The sequence below is a fragment of the Hippocampus guttulatus genome, chromosome 1, assembly GCF_054856545.1.
Source record: "Hippocampus guttulatus isolate MCC_2025c chromosome 1, RoL_Hgut_1.0, whole genome shotgun sequence".
NCBI classification, from domain to species: domain Eukaryota; kingdom Metazoa; phylum Chordata; class Actinopteri; order Syngnathiformes; family Syngnathidae; genus Hippocampus; species Hippocampus guttulatus.
Window position 1 is genome coordinate 11,944,574 of NC_141261.1, and position 14,921 is coordinate 11,959,494.

At 43.9% G+C, this 14,921-nt stretch overlaps 1 protein-coding gene across 3 annotated transcripts; it reads right to left on the minus strand.

The window, feature by feature from the left end:
* Positions 1–21: 21 nt before the first annotated feature.
* ccdc30 (coiled-coil domain containing 30) lies at positions 22–14,394 on the minus strand. Of its 3 annotated transcripts, XM_086109915.1 has the most exons (26): positions 14,294–14,394; positions 13,516–13,698; positions 12,532–12,714; positions 12,326–12,446; positions 11,307–11,497; positions 10,300–10,374; positions 9,737–9,893; positions 9,508–9,579; positions 8,675–8,790; positions 8,484–8,608; positions 8,216–8,408; positions 7,922–8,020; positions 7,162–7,290; positions 6,934–7,071; positions 6,140–6,318; positions 5,826–6,060; positions 4,896–5,066; positions 4,129–4,338; positions 3,212–3,369; positions 2,965–3,109; positions 2,250–2,371; positions 1,958–2,099; positions 1,714–1,850; positions 1,464–1,581; positions 1,249–1,298; positions 22–1,155 (listed from the first exon to the last, which is right to left on the minus strand). In XM_086109915.1, the coding sequence occupies exons 2-26, from the start codon at positions 13,528–13,530 to the stop codon at positions 960–962; spliced, it is 3,477 nt and encodes a 1,158-aa protein (XP_085966041.1). In that variant the 5' UTR covers positions 13,531–13,698; positions 14,294–14,394; the 3' UTR covers positions 22–959. The 3 variants fall into 3 exon arrangements, with proteins under 3 accessions (XP_085966041.1, XP_085966028.1, XP_085966036.1); XM_086109902.1 differs by lacking the exon at positions 10,300–10,374; XM_086109910.1 differs by lacking the exons at positions 7,922–8,020; positions 10,300–10,374.
* Between the last annotated feature and the right edge of the window lie 527 nt (positions 14,395–14,921).

Here is a 14,921-nt window from a genome sequence, read left to right on the forward strand (position 1 = left end):
ATGCAGAGCAAGACGCACGAGAGCATTTGTGTGGCGTTCTTTATTTATGAAAATAGTTGGTACAAAAACATTTACTTAGTCAAGGTTCTTTTGAGTTCCATGCACACTGATATTTATCAACCTTATCCTTATCACACAGCAGCAAGACAAAGTCACACTTTGTCATTTTGGCACGTTTTACACCAAAAAAAAAGAAGGGTTTCTTCTGTACCTATTGTATATACTGTGATGCAATGGTACCAAAGCTCCCTCTTAGTTAGGCCCACCTTTACAAACAGGCTTACATGAACTGGACCCCAGGGGCTTACATTAGTCGAGGGCCTATCGTGATTTATCTATCATCGCTGTCCTGTGAAAAACACGTCCATTTTTGTCATTTTAAAAAAAAAAATTCAAAAATAGCACTTGTACATAGGGACCATCCAAAAGTACAGATTTGTGAAAAAATATTAAACTATTGTGAGACATGAGGTTTCAGCCTCACGCCAGCACTTCAGAAAGGCAGAAGATTTGACGCAGCTCTGTTGTTGGCTGTCATGATCTCGCGTCATGGTCAGAATTTTTGTGGCTGCTTGGTGCATACTATGGCATAGATAACTACACAGGCAACATCATCACTAAATGTAATAACACTGTCAACACCAAAGTACAAATTATGGTTTCGAAAACAAAATATAAAAAAAAGATCAAAATGCAAATTATTCCCTTCCTACATTTTCCTAAATGTAAACATACTTGTGATAAAGTGCGGTGTTAACTCTCAGTCAGATATCATTTCAACATTCACTGGCCTGACATACTTTGTCCTGCATCTCGTTCCATTAACATTAGAATGACAATAAGAATCTGTCATTTTAATACCCTTTTTTGAAGAATGGTATGCTATTATTATTACGAGTCTTTTCATTTCAAATATATTTTTTACCATTTGCCTTATCGTTGTCAGGTTCCGCTGCCTGTCATGCGTCCTCACTGCTATTTGGACTCTCCACGGTTGTGTCAGGCGGGAAGAGTGGCGAAACAAGGTTCAGGTAGCCTTGTTCTGGTGGCTGCTGCGCGGAGACAGACGCTCGCGTGCCGTCCGACACATGCTCCAACTTGCTGCGAGAGATGGCGTCCAACAAGTCCCAGGGGCCATAAGCACCGGATGTGAGGCTAGTGAGAACAGATGCGACAAGAATGAATATGTCTGGTGGTAGAAATGTGGCGCTTCACAATCATGATTCGTCTTTCTTTTTCGACTCATACCTTAAATTCGATGTTTGAATGATGCCGTCACAAAGAGCTTTCTTGGAATTCTGTTCAATTGACACCGTTAATGTGTTAAACTCAGAGTAGAAGAGGGACACGCTGACAGGTACCGAGACATGCCGCTTTGATCGCTCAATTCACCAAACAGAGGTTGAGCTAGAACAATCGCTGAGTGCAGTTTGCGTGTGTGAGCGCGCACAATTGTGTGTTACCTCATTGCAGTTGAAGGACTGGGCGTTCCTCAAGGCACGCTCCATGGCACTGACCTGATTGGACAGCCTCAAAGTTTGATCCTGTAGGCGCCTGTTTTCTGCTTCTAAGACAATGACCCTTGGAGAGACACACTGTTCCTTCAGTGCAAGTTTCTCTGTGACTACCACTCTCAACTAATTGACTTATCCATGGGAAGGACTGTCAAATATGCTGTTGAAAAGGTAAAAAAAAAAAAAATCTAATCGGCACCTGTGTTGGACAGTGGAAGCTGCTCTCATGCCATTGCTGCCCATCTCCTCCGCCTCGCTTATCTTCAGCAACAGCGTCCTCCTCTCCTCCAAAAGCTTCTCATTTTCCTCCATCACATTATGGGTGCTCTCCTTTTCCTGTAGGTTCAGGGTAATGTGTACGCAATTCACGATGAACTTTTCAATGAGAACCTGCGTCCAAATTGGTTACACAATATGGCGGCACGTGGCAGCATCATCCTGACCTTGTTCAAGAGACCGGTGGCCAGGGCTAAGTCATTCTCCAGTTTCTGGATGGCGTTGTCCCGTTCCGCGGTTGCTTGGACAAAGATCTGCTTGGCCTGATGTAGTTTGGTCGTGTGTCGACTCTGCTTTTCATTGTACTTCCTAGTTGGAATCGCAATGAAGCTATTCACCCGAAGCATTGCCATCCCACGTGTTAAGTTAGACATACGTACGACTCATCGGCTGAGACAATGTGCATGCTGAAAAACGTTTAAAGTTACATTCCATGCAAGAAAAAGATTTTGGTCTGACCTGACATATGTATTCAGCTGCACGAAAACCTGCTTGAGCTCTCCCTGCATTCTGTCACAATCGAGCTGACTGGCCGCTAGATCATCCTTCAGCCTGCGACAAGAGGCTTGATCATCTCTCATCTGAAAGACAAATAAACTTGCCATCTGTCTGAACAAAAAACAAAAACAAAACATTTGTTTTCTCTAAGCAGACACACTTGGGTGTAGAGCACCTCAAGTGAAACTCTAGGCCCGGGGGCCAGATCTAGCCCGCCACGTCATTTGATGTGGCCCGCGGAAGCAAATCAAACATGTTGACTTCTATGATACTTCCTAAAATTTGGACCAAAACTTCAAATTCTCGTATGTAATATATAAGAGAGTTATTGTAAGTTTTCTTGTTACCAAAACCCTCATTACAGTAACTTCAACTATCATTGAATAAACCATTATTCTTGACTTCCTTATATGGTTTCACAGTCCCGCGACAAAATGAGTATGCCGTGCAATAGAATTATAGATACAAGAAGATGGACTCTGAGGCAAAAGAATGGAAGCTGGGATCAAGCTACTTTTTGTAAATTCCTGGTGGAACTTTATATTTGAATTTTTGGATGACATTTTTCTTGAAATTGTAGGTCATGTTTTTTCAACCGCGGTTCTTTCAAGGGTCCGCTGCCCATTGTAAGGAGTGTGAAACGTGATATAATGGTAACGATGAAGACATTCTGTACCTCCTCTCGGGCTTTATTAAGTTCTGCCTCCATCTGTTGTGCTCGGTGGCTGAGCTCGGCGTTGGTTCTGGAGAGCGAGGCCTCCTTCAGTCTCAGAGAACGTACCTGGTGCTGGAGCTCCTCCTCACGCTGCTCTAAGAGCTTCCTTAAAAAGAGAGATGGACGGTGAGGTCAGCTTGGCTGTAGTTGGCGATACGGGACAGGTCAAAACAGGTCATTGGGTTGCGTTTCTGCACTTTGTTCGGACCTTTTGATGTGGTCCTCCTGCTGCTGGGCTCTTAACGTGGACAAAGTGTCAGACAGATCTTTGCTGTCCCGTTCCAGGCGGCTGCTCTCGCTGGACCGAGCTTCCTCCATGCGCAGCTGGTGTTGTGTCGTCTTGAGCTGTTGCTGTAGCTCCACAACCTGTCGTTACAATCAAACGCAATTGATAACAAAACGGCGCTACTCAGTATACCTAAAGCTGTACTAACATCACCTGAGACAAAGCGCTAAAAGGACCCAGCTTTAGATCTTCTGGATCTATGGACTAAAATGTAATACAACTGTAGCTATAAACACCAAATAGGCTGATCTAAGGACAAAATGGCACTGGGCTTCCAGTTTCGGGGTACTCTGGCATCCTCTCACAATTCGAAAACATTCATTTGGTTCATTGAAGACTTGAAATTGTATAATGGTGCAAATGCTCGTTTGTCTACAGGTGCTTTGCGATTTTCTGGCAATCAGTCCAGGGTGTACCGGGCCCAGTTGACCTATGACCTTAACGAGGATAAGCACTGTAGAAAACTGCACTGATGGACATAAATGGTGCTAAATGCGCTGGATCCGATCCAAACCCATGACAGCTTCTGATCCCGCATTGTCCAGCTCTATCCCAAGTGGTTCAAGATTTAACCAGAAAGACTTTAAGTTAGGATCTGAAGTTTTTTTTTTTTAATGCAGGACTGATTTATTTATTTTTTTTGGTAATAATGTGTCGCAAAAAATAATTGACAATATTCTTTGAAGAATGACTACAAAAATGTAAAAAAAATAATACTGGACAACGGCAGAAGGTAAGGGGCAGGAATCCGGAACATTACCTTCATTTCCCTGAAAGTGATCCAACAGTGGGGTCAGAATGCAATGCTCGAGCCCCCCCGCCCCCACACACACACTGACCTTTTTGTCAGCAGTGATGACCCTGGCCCTCTCGGCCTGCAACTCCTCTTGCAGACTGTTGGCGGCGCTGCGGGTGGCTGAGTTGCGTGCCAGCTCCAGCTCCAGCTCTCTGATTTTTTGTTGCTGATTTTCTGAACCGGCCATCTGAGTGTGGAGACTTTGCTCAATCTGGGCCATCTTGGTCTGCGCCTGCTTCAGCTCTGCAGAAAGCTAAAGGAGGCAATGTTATTATGAGCAACATTTACTTGATTGTGCCACTCACTCCTTCATTGAGGTGAACAAAGACAATTGGATTGCTTTTGTCCCAAGTTTACCCCTGACCAACCAAGGACATCAAATGCCTGACAATTTTATTTCCTTTTTTTTTTGTTGTTATTGTCCCAAATGGCGGGAAATATTTTCCAAAGAGAGACTGTTTGGTCGATATCGCTCGTGCCTGTGGTCCTCTTCCGAAACACTCGGCAACCATCGGCGCAAACACGGAAGTGCCTGCTTGGCTTTGCATTTGTGAGATCATGCGTGAGAGCTCTGCCCCATAGGAAAGGATTCTACAGCGGTGTTGGCACAGAATTCTTTGTGTGTGGTTCACCATGCTGAGATACTCACAACAGACCACACACACATGCACAAAATGACCAAAACTGTTCATTGACAACTTTTTTTTTTAATCGTGATGTGTGGTCTGTCTCAGATTTAAAACATCTTTTACCATTTGAAAAAGTTAAGAAATAGCTGTCCAACAAATACAAAAAAAAAAAAAAAAACACCTTAAGCTTTTCATTGTCCAGCAGGGTGTTGTGCCTCTTCAGGTCTGTGTTCTTCTCCTTTTCATAGCGCAGTTCTCGTTCTGCGGAGCTGAAGAGGCTCTGCACCCTTTGTAGGTCATGCTTCAATTGTTTAGCCTCTTCTGCCCTCTGACTCAAGACCATGTCCAGGGACTAATGAGAAAATGAAGAGACATGGGATGAAATCATATAAACACCCCATTATGAACCAGATTTGATGAAAGATAAAAAGAGAGCCCTGATTATTGGAAAAATTAAATCATTTACGGTTGCGCTGTTTTCAGAACTTCAAGAACTGTATAAAACATGCTGGAACATGTTAAGGACGTCAGCTCAGGTATCAATGTGGATCTGTTTATGGTCTGAAGCATTCATTCCAGCTAGTGCATCAAATTAACTATCAAACGAGATGATAAGCCATATAAAGCGTATTTTCGGCACTAAAAGGCGCACCTAAAAGCCTTCCATTTTCTTAAAAGTTCACAGCGCCTTAAAATACGATGCACCTTGTGTATGGTTATTACGGTAATATGTCGACCCCCAAAATGGCTCCTGGCTAGAGACATGGTTACAACGCAGAATTCAAACTTAAGGCGATCGGGTTACACAGTTGAACACGCGAGAGAGTTCAACGTTAACAAGTCAACGTTATAAATTGCTGTTGGTTAAGTGAACTGTGTCGCTGCTTAATTAAATACGTTTTACTGACATCTGATCGTTCTGTTGGCATTACCTTGAACGTAGCTCCATCTAGTGGATGCAATGTAGATTGCGTCTTATAATGCAGCGCGTCAATATATGAATTTTTTTTACAAAATAGGCCATTCATTGAAGGTGCGCCTCATATTATTATAATTTAATTTTTTTTTGGTAAACTAAACAGCTTTGACAGAGAAAGTTCAAAGCAGTTACCTGATCCAAGCATTTTTGGTTGGTCTTCTCCGCTGGACCTAAGCCTGACTCGAACTGAAGTGCTTCATTAGCCAAACAGTGTTTTCCCTGCTGCTGCTGGAGCTGTTCTTTGAGGCGTTGTATCTCGAGCTCCAGTTTCTCTCTTTTTCCTTCAACCTCCAGCTTCTCCCGGATGCTGTCGCTCAGTTTGACCTGCAGCTCAACGGTCTGCCGCCGCTCAGAGGCCATCTCATTCCTGGACAAGCCAACACATGTGAGCTAAATAAGAAAGCTTGGCTCGGACATCCTGTCATGGCACCTCAAATTCCACCAACCTGAGTGTGTTGTGTTCTGTCTGAAGGCCGATTAGTTCTTTGGTCAGTCGGTCAGCCTGCTCTTGCAGTTGGTCCACCTGAATTCTGTTATGCCGAAGGTTTTGTTGGCTGTGATTACTGTCTTTGCGACACTCCAACTCACTCTGGAGTCGACGGTGAGCTCGCTCCATCTGGGCTAACTGAAACACATAACGAATGGGAATTATTTTTTTTTTTAAATGTAATGCTGATTTGACTGTTTTAGAAGAACCCTGTCTATACTCAATCATATTATTAGTATGTGAATTTTAGCATTGATCTATATCTCAGTCCCGCTATGTATATCTCAGTGTTAATATACAAAAAATGTAATTGCAGGAAGAGCCAGAAACAGGTTGGGCTATGCTAAAGTTTGGTTTGAGGTGATGTTCTACCATATCCATCCATTCATTCATTTTCCAATGCGTTTATCCTCCCGAAGGTCGTGGGCGTGCTGGAGCCTATCCCAGCCGTCTTCGGACAGTAGGCGGGGTGCACCCCGAACCAGTTGCCAGCCAATCGCAGGGCACACAGAGACGAACAACCATCCGCGCTCACACTCACATCTAGGGACAATATGGAGTGTTCAATCAGCCTGCCATGCATGTTTATGGAATGTGGGAGGAAAGCGGAGAAGCGGAGGGAACATGCAAACTCCACACAGGAAAGCCGAATCCGGAATCGAACCCTGCACCTCTGCACTATCAGGCAGAACCACTCCTGTACCGTGCCGCCCTGTTGCAAAAATAGCAATACTCGGACAACATCTGGCAAACCTTCTCCTCCAGAACCGCCTTTTCGCCCTTGACTTGGTTGAGACCCTTGATGAGGGTTTTCCCTTGTTGGCATTCAGTCGTGAGACTGTTGACCTCAAGTCTGAGCTTCTTCAGCTCCCTCTCACCGATCTGCAAAGCCTTGGTTGGGATCAGAAAAAGCGTTTCAAATTTTACACAGTGAGAAAAATGCAACATATCCAATGAAGCCGTATGATGTACTGTAAATACCTCCTTGTCTTTTTTTAGGGCAGCCTGAGCAGCACTGAGGTCGAGCTCAAGTTGTTTCCTCCAGTCCTTCTCCTCGGTCAGACGAGCTTCCAGCAAAGCCATTCTCTCTGGGCCACTGTCCCGTAGGTGCTTGATATGCAGAGACAAAGGGACATGACACGTTTGCTTTCGTTGTATGACTGCATTTGGGCGTCATGTCTTGATTCCAATCATGGCGTCTTTCCATTATTTTATGCGAGAGGGGAAAATTGCCATTGTCGGTTTAGTGCTGTTTTCACCTACAAGCCAGTTAATGTCACTTTTTACTTCTTGTCCCTCCATTGAACTTAGTGGAGGAATGGGGCAGAGAAGGACCATGTTGAATTTTGGACTTGGATCCAGGATTTTTTTCAGGTAACATTGGTGGGGTATTTTTTTTAAATTATTATTATAAATTTTATTTTTTTACGCTTTGCACCATTTTCAGTGAATGCCACTATTTGGAAAAGTGTCCTGGACAAAACCACAACCAAATAGACGACAGCATAGTGTGTCCATGACAGTTGTTCCAAGTCCTCAAAATGAAGACATCAACATATCAATTAAAATCAGAGCCAGTCATTACATGTGTGTTGCTTTCAATGTACAGTACATAAGATATTTATGATGCTCAAAGCAAGAAGGGAAATATATTGAAATGCCTCTTAGAGACTCTTTCTCATTTATTGACGTGGTCGTGAGCTTAAGAACTGTTATCACACAGACACGAAGGCTTCCTTACCCGCTGCAAGAAGGACTCTGTGGTTTTGACCTCTTCGCCATTCTTTAACAACTTCTCTTGAGTTTCCTGCTTCTTCAGCTCTCCCTCAAGGTTTTTGATCTGCATGATCACTTCACATCAATTACTGACCCTTCAAGGAGATGGCCCCTAAAACTCAACCTTGGACTCTCTCTTTGAATACTGGACTTGCATGACTTGGACGTAAGTGCCTATCTTCCACTATTCTGTCAAAATATGAATGATCAATCCCACAAATACAGCATTTTGCGGGGAGGGTTTAATGTTGATCGTTACCCTTCGATGGAGCCCCTCCAGTTCTCCGTCATGGCGAAGCCTCTCCTCCTTGCTGGCATTCTGGGCCTCGCCGAGGAGAGCCTCCAGTTCCTCATTCCTCTCCTCCAGCTCCTCCTGCTCCTTGCGCAGCCTTTGGAGTTGACGTTCCAGCTCTCTCACCTGAACTAGTCTGTCCTCAATCGCTGCATGACAGCTGACATCGAATAGGATTCGTCAGTCGAGTTAGCTCTATCGATGGAGAGACTGTCGTTAAAGACGACACTTTTACCGTTTGTGTGTCGGATCGGATTCTTTCGTTGAAAAGCCAGACATGTTGGGTCGTTCGCTGCAATTGTTGTCTTGCCTCCCATCCACTTTCAGGGAAGAATCTTGGTCTATGTCCCTTGTTTCCAACTGGACAAACACCCCCCAAGCTGCTGTATAAGCTCAATTCAAATCGATTTATACAATAACACTAACCTGCTCGAGAAGAATTTTCTTCTGAGACTCTAAAGAGCACACCAGCTCCCTCAGACTTCGGTTGTCAGCATCTAGTCTGTCATTTTGCTCTTCGGCCCGCTGCAGCTTCATCATATCTGAAAAATGACATTATTATGAATACAGTAAGGTCAATACAACTGAACCAATGTTTTGGGTTTTGTTCTGAATTGGTTCCAGGGCTGGTGTCATCCCTCCATCCATCCATTGAATCATTTTCTTCCGCTTATCTGAGGTGAGTTGAGGGGGCATCAGCTTCAGTAGGGGAGCCCAGACCTCCCCCTCCCAACCACTTCTCACCACCCTTCTGGGGGAATTTTGAGCCGTTCTCAAGCATGCGGGGAGACAGTCTTTCCAGTATGTCCTGGGTTGTCTCCGGGTTGCCTGCTCCCTGTGGAACGTGCTTGGAACACCTCACCAGGAAGGCGTTGAGGATGCACAAAAGCGAACTCATCTGGCTCTTCTCGATGTAGAGCAGAAGTAGCTCTACTCTCAAGTCTATAGCTTGCATTGGAAATATATCTTTTGTGATTCCAGTCCTGGAATTTTTCTGACAGACCATGTATTCATATTAATTAGACTAAAAACATATTGCTTTGGTACCAGTCATTATTTACAAAATCAAAGCGTAAACACCCCTCCCTGCAAACCAGTAACGTTGACATGAAATTATATTAAACAATTATGAGAACAAACTGAACCCTAAAAAAAAAAACAATTGAGCCAAAGATCAATGAGAAATATACTCAAGTATAAATAAATGCTTATCTTGCTGCAGTATCTGACTGCCACACACAAAATGTCCACAAACTCACCGCACTGTTTTAGTTTGTCCACTTCTTTCTTGAGAATGTCGAGTTCTTGGAGTGTTTCCTGAAGCTCAGACCCTGAGAAAAAAAAATATTTGATTTTGTAAGGTACAAATACACTTCCTTTCCTTGCAGGTGACTATGAAGCCAAAACAGATGTTAAGTAGAAGCAGCCTGAAGAAAGTTTGAGTTGCTATAGTACTAAAAATCGAATTGCATCATTAGAATAACACACCACACGGGTCTAGGCTGTTGCTTTTAGCCGCATCCAGCTCATTGTTGAGCCTTCGGATTTCCTGATGAGACATCTCCAGCCTGCTCGACGCCTCCTCCAAGTCGCGCTCCAGCCGCCGGCGTTCATTTTGCTCGCGGGACAGCTCTTCACCGTGTGCCTGTTGTTGGGACGAGACAGGCATCAATGTGCATTCGACAGCCGGCTTGGGAGTAGACAAAGTGAGTCTTGTCAGAGACGTGCATTTTGAAGAGTGAGTTCAGCTCATCATCGGTGCACCTCTGCAACATAGTGAGAGCTATCAGACAACGTGTTGTATTACAATTGACCTGCACAAGTGCAACAACAAATGTTTCTCATGCTGGCAATTGCAACATGCCCGTGCAGCCCTTCGGTTTCCAGCACAAGGACGCGTTTAGTGGGAAAACCATTACAGTGGTCATGCAAGTCCCAGTAGTAACAAGCAAGGCCACGGTCAAATAAGCCACAGAAGAAGATGTCCCTGTGGTTTTTCAAATCGTGGCCTTTTGTTAGTTGAGTTAGTTAGTCTTGAGAGGGGAACCTACAGGGGTAATATTGTTTTTGTTCTGAGCAGACCTGCGGAGCCCAAACAGCTTCTTCCATGGAGTCTGGGATGAGCCCTGCTGAGAGCAAAGACCAGCATGTACAGCAGCAGACCAAACAATAAGATTAGGAGAGGACAAAAGAAGGCCGAAGGAGGCGCCACACTGGTTTCTGTGACCAGCAGAATGCAGAAGAATTTCGCTAAATTCATGAGGGGGTGCACGTGGACACGTTGATCAAAAGACGTATGCTTGAACCCGATGCTTGACATACGCACTCAAAATTAAAGAGATCAACTGAAAATCGCACATCCAACGTGTGTTTGAAGGTTGAGAAATGCTGTTGGAGAACCTCATGAATACAAATTCTTGTAAAATATGAAGATGGGGAAAAAAACTTAAAGTAAAAGGAGGACTCCATGTATATTTAAATGTCTTTTGACTCATATTAGAATGGGTTCCAGAAGGCACTGCGGCATTCATGGGGTGGCTCGCACCTGTGCTCATTGGTCAAAGATGTTTACTTTAATCATGGCAATGACATTCCCATTTACAGAGATGAACAAGAACCTGAATTTGAATTGGAGTGTTTGACTGCAGAGAAACACAGAAATGCAAATGAAATAAATTAATTTTGGAATAGAAATGCCGGTTAATACATAATCACACATCAAAGAAATTCTGAAAATTTCATGCAAAAATACTCCAATCTGACTGGATGCTTAACTCATTCCCTCCCAAAGACGTTTTTAAACGTCTTTTCAGACTTGATCTAGAATTGGCTGGTACTGAATGAGTTAAGGGGACAACACTGAAAAGGTGACATCTGTTGACATCATTTCTTATCTTTGGTCGTCAAGGCTTGACTGTATTCTAAATGGTGGTTCGATTTCACACCATAAAAACAAGTTGATTATAACAATGAAGTTTTTTAGTGCCTGACAACGGCGTAAAAGAAGTCACTAAATATACACGGCATAAGCAGAACTTGTATGTGGTGTGCTCTTCACCTGTATCTGGACATCCTTTACGTTGCCAGAAAAGTTCTGCCGCTCCAGCCTTCTCTCGGCAGCCTCGAGCCTCTCCAGGAGTGTTGCCCTCTCTACTAGTAGATAAGCCACCTGCTCGCTGGGGCTGCTCAGGCCCATCTCCCCAAGGTCTTCCTGGGCCAACATCTCTGCCATCTCCTTGCTCTGAATCTCTGAAAGACAGGTTTTGTCAAACACGAGTGAGAAATAAAGCCTTACGGGGCACGAGGCATAGTGTGTAGACGGCTCACAAAAACTTGGGTGAAATTTGAAATGTTTTGAAAATTTCGTCATTCAGCTCATTGTCAAAGGACAGCATATTATGCAAAAATTACTGAACCGTTCGACACGGGAATTCAAAAGTTGAGTGACGGTCAAATTTAGTTCACCTTTAACTCTTTCATTCCACAAGACGTACTTGTACGTCGTTTTAAAATTAGGCCCCGCCTACCAAGAACGTACTTGTGCGTCTAAGTCTTTTTTTTTTTGCGTCATAGAGAGGAGGAGGGTCTGATGCAATCTGTGAAAGAGAATAAGCCATCTGCATTGTAAATCATCTAAAAAAGAGACCAGTAGGTGGCAGTGGTGCCTCACGTGATTGAAATGCATGCCTTTACAAAAAGCTCTTTTTCTCCGTTTTTTGCCCAGGAATCACCATTTCCATGAAACTTGGCCATTTTGTAATGCCGATTGCTGAAGAATGGAAAAAGATAGAAACAATTTTTTCTTCTGCTGAAAGAAGAGTCTTTGCTTTGGTAGGCAACATGTTTATATAGCATTAGAACCAAATATTCTGTGGGCCTTGCAAGATCAGTCAAAATCCAGTAAAACGCTGGGATTGAGGGAGTTGCTCCAGTGAAAATGGCTGGGATTGAATGAGTTAAAGGTCGATCCTGAAATTCCACCCGAGAGATGACAGTCCTTAACATTTTTTTTTTGTCATCACTGTCGTCTATTCACCGAATGAATGTGGTGTGCAGCAAAAGTTGCACAAGTCTCACCTTGTTGCTGTCTGATACGGTGGAGCTCTTGTTGCAGTTGCTCATTGTCTCTCTTATATTCAGCAGTTACGCACTCGCGCTGTTGCAGCAGGCCGCGGATATGCGCTACATAGCTGTCCACCTAGAAAACCAAAAGAACACATTTCAAAAGTGACATAAGCAGACAAAAGAACAACACGGAAGACACACTGTACGAAGAGTCTCACCTCCTTCATCTCGTTGGCCTGTTGCGAGCGCAAATTACGCAGCTCCTGGGCGGACAGCTGCAGCGCCGCTTCGGTGTCGAGGAGCCGCCGCCAAAGGTGGTGCTGGCGCTCCTCCGGACTGGCCCCCGGAGGCAAACCATCCTGCTGTAGCCGTGCGGATATCGGGTCCAATTCCGTATGCACCTGAGGACAAAGGGGGTTTTTTTTTCCCCGGATTCTTTCACATTAACTTTTTGTCTAGTTTGTATATGCGTAATTTAAATTAAGAGTGACTCCCACTTTTTGGTATTCTGTGAACCTCCTGTGCCCACGGGTGTGATTGCAAGCAATTCTAAACTGTTTTAGGAGGGTGCCAGTGTCAATTACCCACAGTTTTTTTGGCAGGGTTTGGTCCCTACTGCTCACAAATAGTATAGTAGGTTATTGGACTGTATATTATGTAAAGTACATCCTGGAACAAAAACGTGTTCGATATCAAGGTTGTCAATCTTGTGGGGAGCTAATGCTGGCTTCAAAGGGTATACAAGTGATGATGACAAATTCAGAATGGCTTGCCAACACTACACACCTGTCACTGAACTTAATACTGTACTTCACAGGCTGTGTAACTCGAGCTGGCATCTCATGAGGCCCCAGTGGTTGCCAGTGACAGGCAAGCATATTGTCACAAGCAGTGTATCAGGTCCCAGGGGCTTGTTGTACTTAAACACTACACAAATGACACTATACTACAGCAGGACGCAACTAACTGACACGATAACGTTTACAAGAGCGGCCAAAAGATAACTTCAGAGACCAAGAGTACAAGATTTAACCACAGAGTCAGACGAGTGCCGATATTCTTAAGAGCAATAAGCGGAGGCAATGAGTGTCACTAATGCTGAATCAGTCATCTGCATTACAACAGACTGTCAGCCATAGAGTAACGGAAACAAACTGGAGTGGGTTGTTACAGTCAGGCACATCAACAGTTGAAATATTTACCTCTTTGTGGTCCATGGTGACACATTAGGTTATATGGAGCTGCATCTGGCAGGGATGGAACTTGGCTTCCGTGGTTGGAGAGGGAAAAAAAGCCAAGATTGTAGATGATGATTTATCCTCATAAATCAATTGGACGCCGGGTGCCAAAGTTAATTTCAAAATTCTTCTTCTGCCCCATCTTTGCTGCAAAATATACGAGACACAACATTTAAGTAGGAATAAGCAGTCTAAGAGGACTTGATTGAGTCCAAAGTGAAAAGCAGACTGAGATTAGTCCTGACAGATCTACTGAAATGCTACAGTCAAGATTTATTTTTCCAGACCCATGTGATGTCTATGATAATGGATACAAGCATTGAAAGTCTTCCCCTCAACATTCATAATCCACATCTTGTAACTAATATGGGGTTAAGTGTCTTTATTTTCTTGAATTTTCCAAATGTCAGACGAGGAGGAGCAAGGTTTTTTTTTTCCAGCAAAGACACCACTTGCATTCCTTTTGCCCATGCAAGCTCAGCCAAGATGTGGTTTGGCCCCAAAAGCCTATTTTAAGACATCACATTCCAGTGTTAGGGTTAATCTGGTACTGTACACGTATTCCGTAGCTTGCAAGATGGCAAAGTAAGTTCCAAAGTTTGAATACTGAGCTACCGCGAACGAAGCTAACGCTAGTGAGACTCCCATTTTTGGAGTCGGACTGGCGACCACCGTGCTCACAAAGCGCTCGGAAAATAAACACAGCACTTTGGGGTTGTGTCCGGCGAAACGTTTAACTCACCCTTCAGCGACAACTTAGTTTAGCAAACGGTTGACGGCAGGCGTGCTAAATTGAAACGAAGCGAATTGGCTTCCACAAGCACCTTGGCAACGGAGCGTACCATTCACAATTTACAGGCGGGGGACGGACGGGTGGGTTGCGTCAGGCATCAGGCTGGTTTAGTGCACCACCTATGTGTTCAATTTGTAATAGAACATTACAGGGTGGATTTGCCAAACTAATTTAACTAAGGAATTAAGAGAGGAAGGACGAATGGAAGGGATTTAGCGCTACTTTTCGGGTCGCCGACACAACACATTCGTTAACACTGGCCATACTTTAAAATTATAACTGCGGCTGCTTGAAATGTCTTCAGTGAAACCATAATCCTCTGTTGAAACTTTATTTTGAAGCCATACATAATCCATGAAATCCTAACACCGGTTTTGAATCCCTAATCTGAAATTTCAGTCTGTATGTGAAGCCATGCCAATCAAATCTGGCCACAACCTCCTACAGAGTAAATTAGTGTTGCCCATCCATGCAAATTGAACCAGTGATTTTTCCAACGAGTGCGAAGGCACACTAGTCTGTTTATAATCAAGGAGTGCCGTGGGAAATTATGCATTTTCATTTCTTTAAAATGATC

Bases quoted from the DNA above. Each gene is read 5' to 3' on its own strand.
- ccdc30 (XM_086109915.1), bottom strand. The intron at 8,409-8,483 runs GTAAAAGTGTCG...ATTCGATGTCAG, and splicing joins TCCGATCCGACACACAAACG to CTGTCATGCAGCGATTGAGG. The intron at 1,851-1,957 runs GTCAGGATGATG...CTGAACCTACAG, and splicing joins CCACCGGTCTCTTGAACAAG to GAAAAGGAGAGCACCCATAA.